This window comes from Crocodylus porosus, unplaced genomic scaffold, assembly GCF_001723895.1.
Source record: "Crocodylus porosus isolate Cpor-Errol unplaced genomic scaffold, CroPor_comp1, whole genome shotgun sequence".
NCBI lineage: Eukaryota > Metazoa > Chordata > Crocodylia > Crocodylidae > Crocodylus > Crocodylus porosus.
Genome location: NW_017728886.1, coordinates 41640715 through 41654667, shown reverse-complemented (window position 1 = coordinate 41654667; position 13953 = coordinate 41640715). Strand labels below are relative to the sequence as shown.

Genomic DNA, 13953 nt, shown 5'->3' with positions numbered 1-13953 from the left:
AGCCTGCAGTCTGTTGATCAGATCATGTTATCAACTTTGTGCTATGGCAGGCTATGATGGACAGAACTATGTTTTGCAGAGTTAGCAGTCCATCACATTCACAAGCATTATGTTCATGTTGTAAAAGTTCTTACCCTAGCCCTGGATCTCTCAGGCTGTAAAATAGTGGTTCAGTCTCAGAAAGTGACAACAATTTGGAAAGAGGCAGTAAGCTGTGTTAGTCTCAAGTCAGGTAAAAAGCAGGGAAAAGGTAGCATCTTAGGGAATAAACCTTTATATTTAAATTCCATTCTATTTAGAACCAGCCTCTGCTTTCTGCAGGTACATATATAGCATCGGACAAAGTAGGATACAAAAGCTTATGCCTCTGAGCCAGTTAGTCTCCAAGGTACTTCCCTACTCTGCCTTCTGCCTGAAGAAGTTGCAAAGAAGATATGTTTCTTTACAAGTCAATAACTTCATTTTCAAAGCAATGTTCCTAGTTTTGACTTCTGAGATGACCATGGCTTTGTTGCTATCGTCTTGCTATTTTCCTTACTTGTGCCATTGTTGAAAACATGTTCTGCCTCAGTGCACTTAGAACAAATTAAGGCAGAAGGCAGGGCAGGGAGGCACCTTAGAGAGTAACTGGTTTAGAGAGCCACCAGTTTGTCAAATGTTATCGATGAACTTACAGAAAGGAATTTAAAAGAAAGGGACAGGAGAGGGGAAAACAAGACATTTTAACAGCTTAAGAGTGCATCAGAGTAAACTGTTTACTACAGTTACTCTTTTTGGGTAAGAGTTAAAAAATTAAGATACTCTACAGAGAGCTAACTACCAGTTAGGAATGATAGTCTTTCCAGACTTCATAGTAAACAGTTTACTAGTGTCTCTTAAGATGTTCACTGACTTGTTTACTCCTTGTGATCTGATCTACCAACTTAATCTACTCTTCCAACCTTTTTGATCTAATCTACCAACTGTCTCAACAGTGAACTCTCTTCTATCTTTTATTTAAGCCCCTTCTTTCTACAAATCCATTCATAGCATCTAAATGCTCATGTTTCTCTGAATCAGTCTCTAAGGTGCTGCCCTGCCCTTCTCTGCCTTCTACCTGACTTCAGACTAATACAGCTAATTACCTCTGACAGCAGGGTAAAGTAAAGCAGACTGCAGGAACTAAACCCATGTACTGCTTGCTTCAAAATATTTCTGTAAATGCATATCCGGTCTAGTCTTCCTCCGAAGTTGCCTTCCACTTAGATTGGATAATGTTAGATACTGCTTCAGCTACCATTATATTTGCAACAGCTAGGAGTTTTATTACCCTAAAGTCACCTCCTTTTTTGTTGTTGTACATAGGTGACTGATGAAGAAAGTCACCCTTTTCAGTTAAGAGTTGAAAAATTAGAAGCTGCCCTACAGAGAGCTAAAGAGCAGGTAGGAGAAATTCTATTAGCTCATCTCCAGATTTTTTTTTCTAATTACAGTGTTCATCATTTGCTTTTTTACTGTGCCTATAGCTCTTTGGAAACTGAAGTAATTCTAAACTTGATATGTAGCTGACATGGGTACAGTCCTGGCAACAAAAAATAATTGAATTTGTCTGTATGAAGGGACAGTTTAACCAGGTACTGAAAAGGTCCATTATGCAAGTTTTAGCTTCCCACTTGCTGGTCTTGAAGAAGCTTGGAGTACTGGGAAGGCATTATGTTCAGATCTTTAGAAGTGTGTTATTTGAGTGACCTATTCAATTAATAAAAAAAAGCATTTTCAGATTCTCAAGGGAGGTGGCCTTGCAGTGCCATCCATCCAAAAGGACTGACAACCATGTAATTTGCCATTGGCAATGAGAAGTTTGCAAAAATGGGAGGTCCTGAGGAGATTTTCAGGGCTCCTTGCAGATGGCAGTCTTGAGGATTTTTTCAAAAATACTGTTTTTCATTGGTCAATAAATTTACTATATGAATGTATTTAATTATAACCATTCTTGTTTAAATAAATTTGATGTTAATCTCACAGTTTATCTTTATTTTTATCCCTCTCTCTTTTGTTCTGTATTACTTCCGTATGGAAATATGTCTGTCATGTCATTGTCCATTACTGTGGACATATGGTTATTAATTGATACTTATTTTGGCCACAAATATACTGTGCATTTTTTAAATTATGTAGAAGAGGCTGGACTCTGGATTCTAAATATTTATAATTCACAACTCTGTGGGATTGTGAAGGCCTTCTTTACCCAGAACCTGTTTTTTCTGTTCTGCCAGCAGGCAGAGCAGATGATGCTTACTGGCACATGTTCCCAGTGGTGGTCCCATTGTTTTGAAATAGTATTGGCAAAGTCAACTAGAGCTATTTTTCATAATTAACGTAGAGTTAAAACTAAACTTTGCTAAGGGGTAAAGAACACAATTGTTACAGGGAATAGAAGTGCAATTTTTTTTCATAATTCAGGCAGCAGATGGTAGTAAAAGTACAAGTTACTTATCAAGTTTATTTAAACCAGTAAGACATAATTATGCTATGTTACAACATAATTATGCAAGCTGTTGAAAGTTGTTAACTTGACTTCTGTCACAGGAAATATTGCAGTATCTTTGCAGTGCTTCCAAGTTCTAATTTTTAAAATAGACAATAGTTAACTTACAAAAAAACAGAGTAAACTTAAATATCAGTTTTATTAGTATTAGACTAAATGTTTTTATAGTTACTTTTGTCAAGTCAATAACCAGCAAAGTCTCTTTCTTCAAAATTTCTAGTTTAACTTGTCCTGTATTAAACAGCCACTAGTGCATGATTATTTATTCAGCATGATTATTTATTCAGAGGTCTGTGTTGCCATTCTAGTTGTGTTGAAGCTATCCTACATAAGCTAGAAGAGTAGTTCAAGCATATCTGGGTGTAGGTTCCAGCAGCAAAATGAGTTATCAGTCACTGGATCCCAACAAAGCTATGTTAATTTCTCAGTGTTGCCTATTAGTAGGTTATGCTGAATTTAACAAACAGGCAAATGTGTCATGGGTAGTGTCAAAATGTTTGTGTAAGCTTAAGAATTGTGAGGTACATTTAAGAGTTCTCTCATGCTTAATCTGAGAACATGACCTACTAATAAAACAATTTATGTAGTCATTAGCTTGTTACTGTTATTAAAATAACATGGAATACTTGTATTTCAAATGACATTTCAAAGTTTAAAGAAACTCCCTAAATCTTATGATGTTCCATTACAGGAAACCATATTTAAGAGGCTAATTTCAATTATTATCTGTCACTGTAGCTTCTTAGTAGCTTGAGTACAATTGTATAAGTTTCCTGATCTTCCATTATAAACCTGCAAAGGTTTGAGTTTATACTGACTTCTTTTCAAACACTAAATACACTGTTTATAATTTCCTGCCACCTACACATAGAAATTACTGTTCTAGTTTTGGACACTTTCAGGGTCTTAAAAGAACATTGTTTTGGAGGGTGAGAGGGGTTGATGAGATTTTTGAATTACACGTGTGGAATGTAATTTGAAGGAAGAGATGAATTTTTCCATTAGAATACAAGATGGCAAGAACTGTTTTTTAACTTTTATATAGTTAAAACTGTAGGGTTCATCCAGACTTAATTGAAAGTTCTATAAAACTGTATCAGCAAAGTTGCTCTTGCACTTTTTAGCAATATTAACCTCATCTTTAACTTTTGAAGTATCTCTGTTAGGCCTGAGCTAATAGGGAAATATTCCATTTGGATTTGGATTTGGCCAATTCAGAGGATAGTGATTTGGAGATTCAGATCACTGTCCTGAATCAATTCAGCTGAATCAGCTTCAGAAGATTCGGCGCTGATTTGGAGAGAGTGGGTGTGATTCGGATCAGCTGGGGAGAGGCAGGTGCAGCTGGGAGGCTGCAGGTACTCCTGTGGCTCCTCCGAATGTGCGTGCCTCTCCCTTGGGTGTGGGGAGCCATGGGAGAAACCCTCATAGCTGCCCTGCCCAGCCCCATCTCCCGCCCAGCCCAGCCTATCCCCAGGATTTAAAAAAAAAAAGCCCCGCACTCACTGGCTGCCAAAGCGGCTACTGGGGCCTCTGGACACTAATGGCAGACCCTGCTGTGCAGCGCGGAGCAGTGGGAGGCAGCAGGGCTCCCCACCCCCACTTGGCACCCGTGTGGCAGCTGTCCCATGGCGCAGTGTGACTTGGCTGGGCACTTCACACTGCCTGGGAGCTGGAGCTGAGCACTGCCAGGTTCCTGCTGCAACATGGAGCTGCCCTAGCTCCCAGACAGCGTGCAGTGCCCTGCACATGAGGGTGCCAGTCAAGGGGGGGGGGCGGCGATTCCTGCTACCCCCTCCACTGCCTCACACTGCATGGTGGGGCTCTGCCATGAGCACCCAGAGGCCCACCGTACCTGCAGCCGGTGATTGTGGAGCTTTAAAAAAAAAAAAGCCCCACAATCACCGGCTCTGGCAGCTCTTGCCAGAGCCTCCCTGTGCCACACGGGGCAGTGGGGATTGCCCCTCCCCCACTTGGCACCCACATGGCAGCTGCCCCATGGCGCAGGTACAGCACAGCTCAGCAGGGCATTGCGCACTGTCTGGGAGCTGGGGCTGCTGGGGCTGAGTGCTGCTGGGTTCTGGCTGACTGCTGGAGCTGCCCCAGCTCCCAGGCAGTGTGTAGCACCCTGCCAAGCCATGCTGCACCTGCGCCATGGGGCAACTTCCATGCAGGTGCCAAGTGGGAGGGGGGTTGATCCCCGCTGCCACCTGTGCTGCGCAGGGGAGCTCTGCCATGAGCCCTCAGAGGTCACTGATCACTGCTACCAGAGCTGGTGAGTGTGGAGCTTTTTAAGTGCCAGGAGGCTGAGCCAGACAGGAGATGGGGCCAGGCAGGACAGCCATGGGGGCTTCTCCCACGGCTCCTCTGGCTGTGCCTGCCTCTGTGCTCCAAATCGATTCAAAGCATCTGAATCAATTCAGAAAAAGTTTCGAAAAAGATCTGGCCCATTTGGAGATGACAGGTGCCTCCAGCTGGTAAGTCTGTTGGGGTTGGGACTGGGACAAGTTGCACAGCTGGGGTGGGGAGGGTGTGTTACTCAGGGAAGGGGATGGGGGGGATGCAGGCGGAGCTTGTTCCAGGCAGAAGGGGGCAAGTGGCAGCTTTAGAAACGGAGCATGCTAATCTACAAATAAGCACGGCATTGCTGAATAAGAGTATCCAAGAAGGTGGTCTTTTAGAATGGTTGTTGTGCAGCATGTTAACATCCTGCTTATTTTGCTATGAATATCCCACAAAAGACAAGCCCTAAACTACCAACCCAACAGTTTATTTTTCACTTGATTCATAACCACAATAAAGTTAATGTGATTATGTTAAATTAAGGGAAGAGCAGAGCCCAGACTTCCCATACAATGAAAATACATGTATATCTTTTTGTTTAACCTTTCTTCTTTGTGATAGAAGTCCTGCATAGTTTTGCATTTCAAGTAATTGCTCTCTCTTTTAAGGGGGCAAGATATGTGTTGAAAACTCATCCAATGATTAAGTTCTGTACAAAAATAGCTCATCATCATTCACATTGGTTAGAGTGGCAGTTCTTCATGTTGATGCAGTGATTGAACAGAGAAAACTGTTTTTCCTGTTATCATTACACAGTTTGCTAGTATTCAGTGCAGGGTTTGTCAAAGAAAAATGTGATTCAAGGTTTTAGGAGGGACGATAGAAAATACCATCTTTACTCAAATATAAGACAACCCCAATAATTAAATTTTATGACAGGCTGAGAGATGGGTAAACTTTTTGGGGCCCCATTTGGTGATGTTTGCCAGGCATTTCAGGCTGGTGAAGAAATGGGACTCGCTAGAAATGGAAATGTAAAGTACAGCTCAGCTGTGAGTGAAGAGAACACTGAAATATATTCAGTGGAGTGGCTTATCATGACTTGAAAAAGAGTCAGTGCTGAGGGGAGTTAAGTGTGGTGGCCCTAGCATAGATCAGATGGGGTGCACTAATCTATCCTTTTAGTAGGTTTCCTTCAACATTTTTTGGCACCAGGGAGGGTGTCGGAATTTGCTCCAGCCTCTCTGAATGTCAGCCTGGTATTGCATTACCTCCAGGCTTGGTGCCAATTCCCTCCTGGGGGAGCAACTGCCCGTTTGTTTTAAGGGCCACAAAAAAGGGTTCCCATCATTGTTTGGGCCAGATGGACCATATGTTTTGTAGTCATGCTCAGTGTTGGCTACATTTAATCAACTTTATAAGTGGCTTCCCTTACTCAGAATGTGCTGCTTTTGGCAGCAGTTTAATGCTAGACAGTGTATTTTATGAGGTTTGCTCATGTGGAAACGTAAGATGAGGAGCTTTTTTCTCCATGTTGATTGGTGAGGGAAGGGAGCCACATCTTGTATTCAAGTAAATGTGGTAGATGACTCTGGAGTGTCCCACTACACTTAAAATGTTATGTATGTTAATGTTAAAATGTTATGTAATATGATTTACAGTAGCATGCTTGTTTTGTGTAACTACACTTTTTGATTATGCAGGGTTTTATCCTTTACACAGGAGAGTACTTAGTCTATTTATACTAAGAAGAAAAAATAAATTAATTTCTTCAAGGAATTCCAATTCAAATCTATTTTTCCTCCCTGGTCATTCAGTGCAGTTTGTATATAATAATAATTTAAGCTGGCATTTGTTTTCACTTTCCTAAATGCTTCCTAAGATGGCAAGAGATCATATTTTCTTAAACCTCAACTACGTAGGATTCTCTTAGAATTTTATTCCCATTTTTGTTTCCTTTAAAAAAGAAATAGGAAAAAAACACTTCTCAATGGGTTGGTATAAATGAAGGGCCAGATTCTACTTTATATTGGTGGTTGTGTAAGCTTAGTTATTCTGCTAGACTAAAAAATCATTCTAAAAGTTTGCCAGTGTAATACAGTAGAATTTGGTCCATTCTGCGCTGTAATCCTGCCTCCGAATATTCATCTTTTTATTGAATTATGACTAATTTTGATTTACATTTGCCAACAAACCAGTATATGTGTTTGCTGATTATTAAGTGGAAGTGTTGGGTAAACTAGTAAATAAATCATGTTGCTGAAACTTCATTCTGTTTTTAAAGGCTTATTAATGAAAGATCATGTATGTTCAGATGCAATCAATAACTTTTTGTTAGTTAGCTTTCTGTTGAAGGGTTAGCAATTTTATAGCCTCTCTAGTCCTTTGTTTGACGTCATGTTGGCGTCTCCGACTATCAGTTTTTCTTTTTTCAGGGCATCCGAGTCAGAGCATTAATCCTGATCAACCCTCACAATCCATTAGGGGACATTTACCCAGCACAGTTACTGAAAGACTGTCTAGAGTTTGCGCACAGGTTTGAGTCCTAGCGCTATTTGTTTGGGATTTAATTTTCCATGATGCAATATGCTAGTTTTGAAAACCAACTTTGGTAATCTCCTGTTTGTTCCATTTGGTGTATGTTTCACTGGGAGGGAATTCCTTGAAAGAGTTTATCTCACAATTATCCTTTGCATGTGGCCTTTCTGGGAAATAAAGATGATACTTCTGAATGAATAACTGTGGTGAGAATTGGCTTCATGTGCAGTTTAACACAGATAAAGCTTTCTTGTTTACATAATTTTTTTATTAACCTGTCCTTTAAGGCATGTGTCAGAAAAATAAAACTGGTGATTACCAAAGTCTTTAGCAGCAAGAGTGTATAGTATGGATAGAACTTTCATTTGAACAATTGATGCTCAAATTGGCATTGTGGAAAAAAGACATTGAATTGGCTGGATCCAATTGTTTAGGTACTCTTTGTAGTTTGGGATGTATATCCCAGTTACTCTTCTTCAAAGAAAGACATCCTCCAAACAATCTCTTCCCCCTTTCATCCTTACTTGTCAATTTAGGCCTTAATAATCTCCTACACTAAAGCCTGTAGGTACTGATAGGAAAAAAGCATTTGCAACATGTAGACTCCTTGTTAAATACTTAAGCTTAACTTAATGTATTTAATTGGAAGGTCTACTGCACTAGAAACAAGAATCTCAGAAATTGGCCATAAGCCAGTTGCTATTTCACAAAATATATTTTGGGGTTTTAGGGTTTTTTTTCCTTTTGGAACAAGAATGTTTTTATCATATAGAAACATATTTGGATGACTTCTCCATAAAAATAATTATGGCAGCTGGAATAGTTCTCAGAACTTCTCAGATGTTAGTACTGAAGGCTGCAAATGTTTGTTTTTCTAGCAGAATCGACAGGCCTCTAGTTGGCAAAATCATATTTTAGAGGAAAACCGTTAATAAAATAAAAATTACTTAAATTTTCAAACCAAGTATTGTGTTCTGAAACTGGATTTTCTTTTAAAAGTATAGAAACAAACTACAAAAAACTGAGGTTCTACTCAATTGAAATACCTGCACTTCTTGGGTATTAAAAGGCACTCTGCCATGGATTTCACTTCTGAAAATATCCAAGGCTTGCCGGTATCAAGTAAAATAGCACAACTTGCTGTGTCATGTGGCTTTCACAATGGGAATTTAATAGAAGATATCTCAAGTGCACGGCGAGTCTTAATGATCTAACTGCCCTCATTTTGTGTTGTGTTGCAATAAGTTTTGCAGGGTAGAGGGGAACACTGTATCTTGCCATGCTTGTTTTAATTTTAAATAATGGGTTGGGAGGATTACTTCTGTTTTTTGGAGGCATTCATAGCATGTACTAGGATTTCAGACTGCAGTTTTTCTGCTGGGAAACATGATATGCAAATGGATATTAGTAGTTTGCAAGTGCTTAAACTGAAATTTGTGCTCTTAAATAAAAATTAGTTTTGGTAAAGTGTCTCTGGGGTGAGTATAATGGCATAAATAGGTAGGTTTATAGGTGCTTTGCAATGGTGAGAATCATGCTAATAAGCACACGGAAATGCATTAAAGCTTTGAATTTTAAATAATTTAACAAATCTTTTATCTTTCTGTACATAGATATGAATTGCATGTAATAATGGATGAAATATACATGCTGTCTGTTTATGAAGATATCACCTTCACCAGTGTTCTAAGCTTAGACTGGTAAGTAGGGATGATTTTTTTATAATACCAGTAGTTTGAATAGGGATGCTCATGCCTTAGGCAGGGGGTTGGACCAGATGACTTCTGGAGGTCCCTTCCAGCCCTACTTCTGTATGATTCTATGAACTGGAACGTGTTCATAGAACCATATGTTCAGACTGCTGACATTAGCGGTCTCATTTTTATATGCAGGCCTCTGGTTATATACAATGGTGTTTTATCCTGAAGGTAGAGCTCTTGTATACTACTTGCAGATGAGCAGTGAGAAAATTGGGAGTGGTTTTTCTGTAGCTGTCTGACACAGGCTGAAGTTAAAGCATTCAATATTAAATTTATAAAGTTGACAGAAGTCTTAACAAATTATTTTATCATATCTCCATCTTACATAGGATGGAAGGTTTTTCTTAAGTGTTTGTCTAGGGCAAGTGATAGAAGTGTACCTACATATTTGGTACCTGGTAAATAATATGTGCTTTCACAAAAAGTACAGTTTGTTTAACCCAGCATTCTTCATTAAATGGTAATTCTCTGAGCCTGTCCACTAGTTAGGACAAAAATGTAGCCAGATGTTTATGGTACTATAAGAGACTCATTCTGGACCACAGAGTGAAGTCAGTAAAAGATTTTGACTTGTGCAGATTCTTCGAGGTTGTTTATAAGCTTTTATCTCTCAACTCTGTCCTCAGCCTGCAGCAACTGTTAGCGAAGGCCCGTGCTAAGGGACAGTACTCAGCTCTGCGTTTGTGTCCACTGATTATTCATCAGGATCTAGCTCAGTAGAACCACACCGTATAAGAATATAAACCAAAATTCCCTTCACTCTTTCCATAATCTAATACCTGCTTTATGCAGAATGAGAAAGACAGAAACCTTGTGGATTTTTTGAGCCATGTACCACAACATTTTTGTTTATTGCTTTGGATTTGCTTCCCGATTAATAGAGTATCTCAGCTGAATGTGTGTTCTAGCCTTAATCATTCTAATACTTGTAAATGATTGTAGTCTTTTTCTACAAATGTTTCAATTTGAAAATCACTTATTCTAGTTAGTCTGAGAGAAATTGTGATGCTGATCTTCAAAGGTACAATTTAGGCGTGAAACTTTTTTCCCCTCTCCAGTTTACCAGATCCAGAACGGACACACTTTATGTGGGGCTTTAGCAAGGTAGGTCAAAATTGTTGTGTCTGCATTTTTCAGAGGGATGTTTTTCCATAGAATAACTTGGAATGCTATGATGCAGTATGCATCATTGATGTATATATTGCTCTTACTTAATAACTTCAGAATACATTTATAGAGCTTATTGTCTTGTAACCTACTTTAACACTTTCTGGACTGTCGCCATTATTTGGTTCACACAGATTACATGCTGCCAGTTTGAAGTAGCAAGACAGTTTTACCAACTTAGTGACAAAATAACAGAAAGCTTTTTTATCACTTACATAGAGCAGCACATGCACTTTATAAAATATTCTGCTTATAGAAGAAACAACTAGAAATGAATGTTGTAGAGCACTTGGAAGTTAAACATTTTTATAATTTTTCCCATCTCAAATTTAAAACCTGCTTTTTGTTTTCTACCTCCTCTTGTCTACTAAAACAAAGAAGCTGAGTTTGGGTCAGAAATAATAGCATGCTTTTGCAAACAAAGCATGGGACAATGAACTGGGGACACCCAAGTTGTTATCCTTCTGCAGCCTTTGATTTGCAGGGTAACTGGTTCAAGTAGCCTGACCTCTCAGTCTCAGTTGTCCCCATCTCAAAAGTATCTGTCACTTTCTACAGTTGGGTATTTTAGCTTAATATGTATGCTACTTCAGAAATGGTGTTCTAAAACTTTCTATTTTTACAATTCCTAAGTTAATAGCTCCTAACTCTTCCCACTTAGTGTATGCTAATTATTTTTGCCTTTTATATTCTTCCTGAATCTGAAGTTCATGAACATTGTAACCATAAAGGTGATAAAGTTTTGCTGAGCCCTTAAATGGTTCCGATTAGTTTCAGTATTTCACATGCAAAATCTCTGCATGTTATTTGTGGAAAGATACCTCTAATACGTAATTTGAAAAGTATTTTGGGAATCATAGAATTATAGAAAATTCGGGCTGGGAGAGAACTCAGGAGGCCATCTAGTCCAACCCCCTGCTTAAAGCAGGACCATTCCAAACTATATCATCCTTCCCTCATGCCCCAGTCAGCCCCTCTGCAGTACATTGAGCTGGGTATAGCAGCCCCAGGCCTGCAAGCTGAGCCCCAGTGCCCTCCCAGCCAAAGCTGCTCTACCCAGGTTCCATGTGCTGCACCTAAATAAACTGTGAAGCTTATTGCTCTGGAGTCAGTTGCTCCTGGGCAAATGTTCAAATGATGCACCTGGGAGCAACTGTTTCTGGAGCAGTAAGCTCTGCAGCTTATTCAGGCACTGTAATTGCACATGTAAATCGTGTCTTTTTGTGAGCAAGAACCCCTTGTGTTCATCTCAAGTAGCAACCTAAAACCAGGAATTGCGCTATGTTTATGGGAACACTTCTAGCCCAGTTGCTATATCTGTCCATGTTGGCTGATTTTATTCTAGCTTTAATGTGTATATATTATTTTGACCCAGTCCTGCAAAACATTGAACATCCTTAAATCCTATTGATTTAGAAGTCAGAGATGCCTGGTGTCTAGCAGAATTAGGTACCAGCTGGTTTTATCCCTCTAGAATAATTTTACTTTTTGGGCTGGAAGAACTAAACATGTTCTGCATCTTGTAGTAACAAACCTTTCCTTTCTTGAAAATATTGTTACATTGAAAAGGCCAGTTCCATGAGCATTTTAGAATGTGTGAAGGGGGTGTGTAATGTGTGTAATGTCTCGCACCCATTAACTCCCATCCCTGCTGATCTTCCCTGCCACACATTTACATTTCCACAGACCTGCATTTTCCAGACTGGCTTAGCTTTTATTGCACCCAGGAGAGTACAAAAAACACCAGCAGACTCTCCCTATGCCTGAAGAAGGGTGTTTGTTGCCCAAAGCCTGTAAAGAACAGTTTTTCCAACTGGTCTAATAAAAGATATCACATTTATCCAGAGAACCTTGTTTGCCTAGAATGTGTAGAAGTATTTAAATACCAGATTTTACAGTCTTCAAAGAAAAAAAAAGTACTTTCCTTTCTGATATATCTCAAGGAAAGATCCACTATGTGAAGATGATGTTTGGCTACTGGTACTAGATCTAAAATACATAACATTTTAAAAGACTTTTCTTGGGGAACAGTAAAGGTACTTGTTTAATGAGCAGAAATCAGAAAATGACGACACTGAAGTTGCACTATAAACTGAACTCTGTCCTCTTGTGTCTTCATAATCTTCAATTCCATACATTCTTGTCTTCCTGCAATCTTGGACTAGATTTATACTATGACAACTGGAACATGAACCCCTTGGTTCAGATACAGATGTTAAAAAGTACAAAACTTCTTAATATTTTTTTAAACTCCATATTTTGTGTGTATGTAATTGCTGTCTAATTACTTGATAAGAATACCATATTTTGTCACAAACAACACACAACTTTCCCCAAAATATTGGGTTGCATGTTTTAAGTGAGAAAAGCTGATTTTTCTGACCAGGACAGGTGCACTGTGCTTTGATTCCTGCTCCACAGTGAGCAGCTGTTGCATTATTCAGGCAACTGGGGGAGTCAGTTGACTGAATGGCCTATTGTTTTTCACTCAAGAAATGTTAACAATAGTCTCTCCTTTTTAATGGTCTTAATTGTCCATTAATCAAGCTAACTTTTGGGCTGTTTTGCTGTTTGATAATTTATCCTGGTTTATCCTAGAATATCCTACTTTATCCTCTCCTCCCTTTTTACGGGCTTGGAGACTCTAGCCTTTTTCAAAATCATAGATTATGGAGACCATTATTTAGCAGCAATTAGGGATTAAGCTTTAGTTAAGCAGGAAAGGGAAGGTGAGACAGTTTCTGTCTCTTTATGCAGTCATAATTCTGGAAAAATCTTTTTTTCCCTTCATTCTATCTTTCGGAAACAAAATGCATGTTGTGTATGAGAAAATATGGTATAATAAAAGTTAAAACTCAGGCATGCATTCAAGTCATACAGTGATCATAAAATGCCATAACAATTTCATATTCAGTCCTTTCACTGATGAAGCAGCAAGGAATCTGTTCTGTGGGATATTCTGTCAAGTTTTTCTTGTTTGGCTCAGTAGGGTGAATCTTCATCCTGTTGAGTTGTATCATATTACCAGCTGTATAACAAGATTTATTTGAAATTTTCTTGTGGGTGGATTGTATCTGTTGGTGGGAATGTTTTTGGTTTGTGTTGTACACAAAGATAGCCTTAAACTTATTAGTCTCAGCAAAGTGCCACTGGAACTATTGATTACTGGTATGTATATTTTGGTGTAAAATTTCCATCTAAAATTCCTTGGTTTTGATTCTCTGTTTGGGTTCATAACCTGGTAATATTTAACACAAAGAAGGTAACTGTTTGTCATATCAATGGAATAACTATCATTGCCATCTTTCATGTGGGAAGTTTGAGGCATAAGCAGGATGCTCATTGCCTCAGGATTCCTGAACTGGGATCCACACGCAGATCTCCAGGACTGCCTAGTTAAGTATTTAACAATTTGCATTAGTAAATGTCTGTTAAGCAAATCTGAAAGCATTCAGATGGGCAGAACTTCCGTGTATGAGATCATCCACTTCAGTGAAGATTTGAAAATTTCAAACTCTGTTGTCCTCACCAATTACCTGACTCTCCTAGATCAGAGCTGTCCAATTTCTGAGTAGCCAGGAACCTCAGTGCGTCTTAATGTACAAGCCACACACTACAGCACAGTGCCATCTAGCAGGAAACCCTGCCTCCCCTCTCCCCATCCTACACTCCCCCTCC

At 39.2% G+C, this 13953-nt stretch overlaps 2 protein-coding genes across 2 annotated transcripts in view; both read left to right on the top strand.

Moving 5' to 3' along the window:
• CDK6 (cyclin dependent kinase 6) overlaps positions 1-13953 on the top strand; it is a 369693-nt gene that overhangs the window by 325434 nt on the left and 30306 nt on the right. The window lies entirely within an intron of this gene.
• LOC109308774 (1-aminocyclopropane-1-carboxylate synthase-like protein 1) overlaps positions 1-13953 on the top strand; it is a 29799-nt gene that overhangs the window by 10180 nt on the left and 5666 nt on the right. Inside the window, exons 7-10 of the mRNA XM_019533181.1 lie at positions 1345-1422; positions 7246-7346; positions 8962-9048; positions 10167-10212. Coding sequence (XP_019388726.1) covers positions 1345-1422; positions 7246-7346; positions 8962-9048; positions 10167-10212 — 312 coding nt within the window. The remainder of the gene's footprint in view (positions 1-1344; positions 1423-7245; positions 7347-8961; positions 9049-10166; positions 10213-13953) is intronic.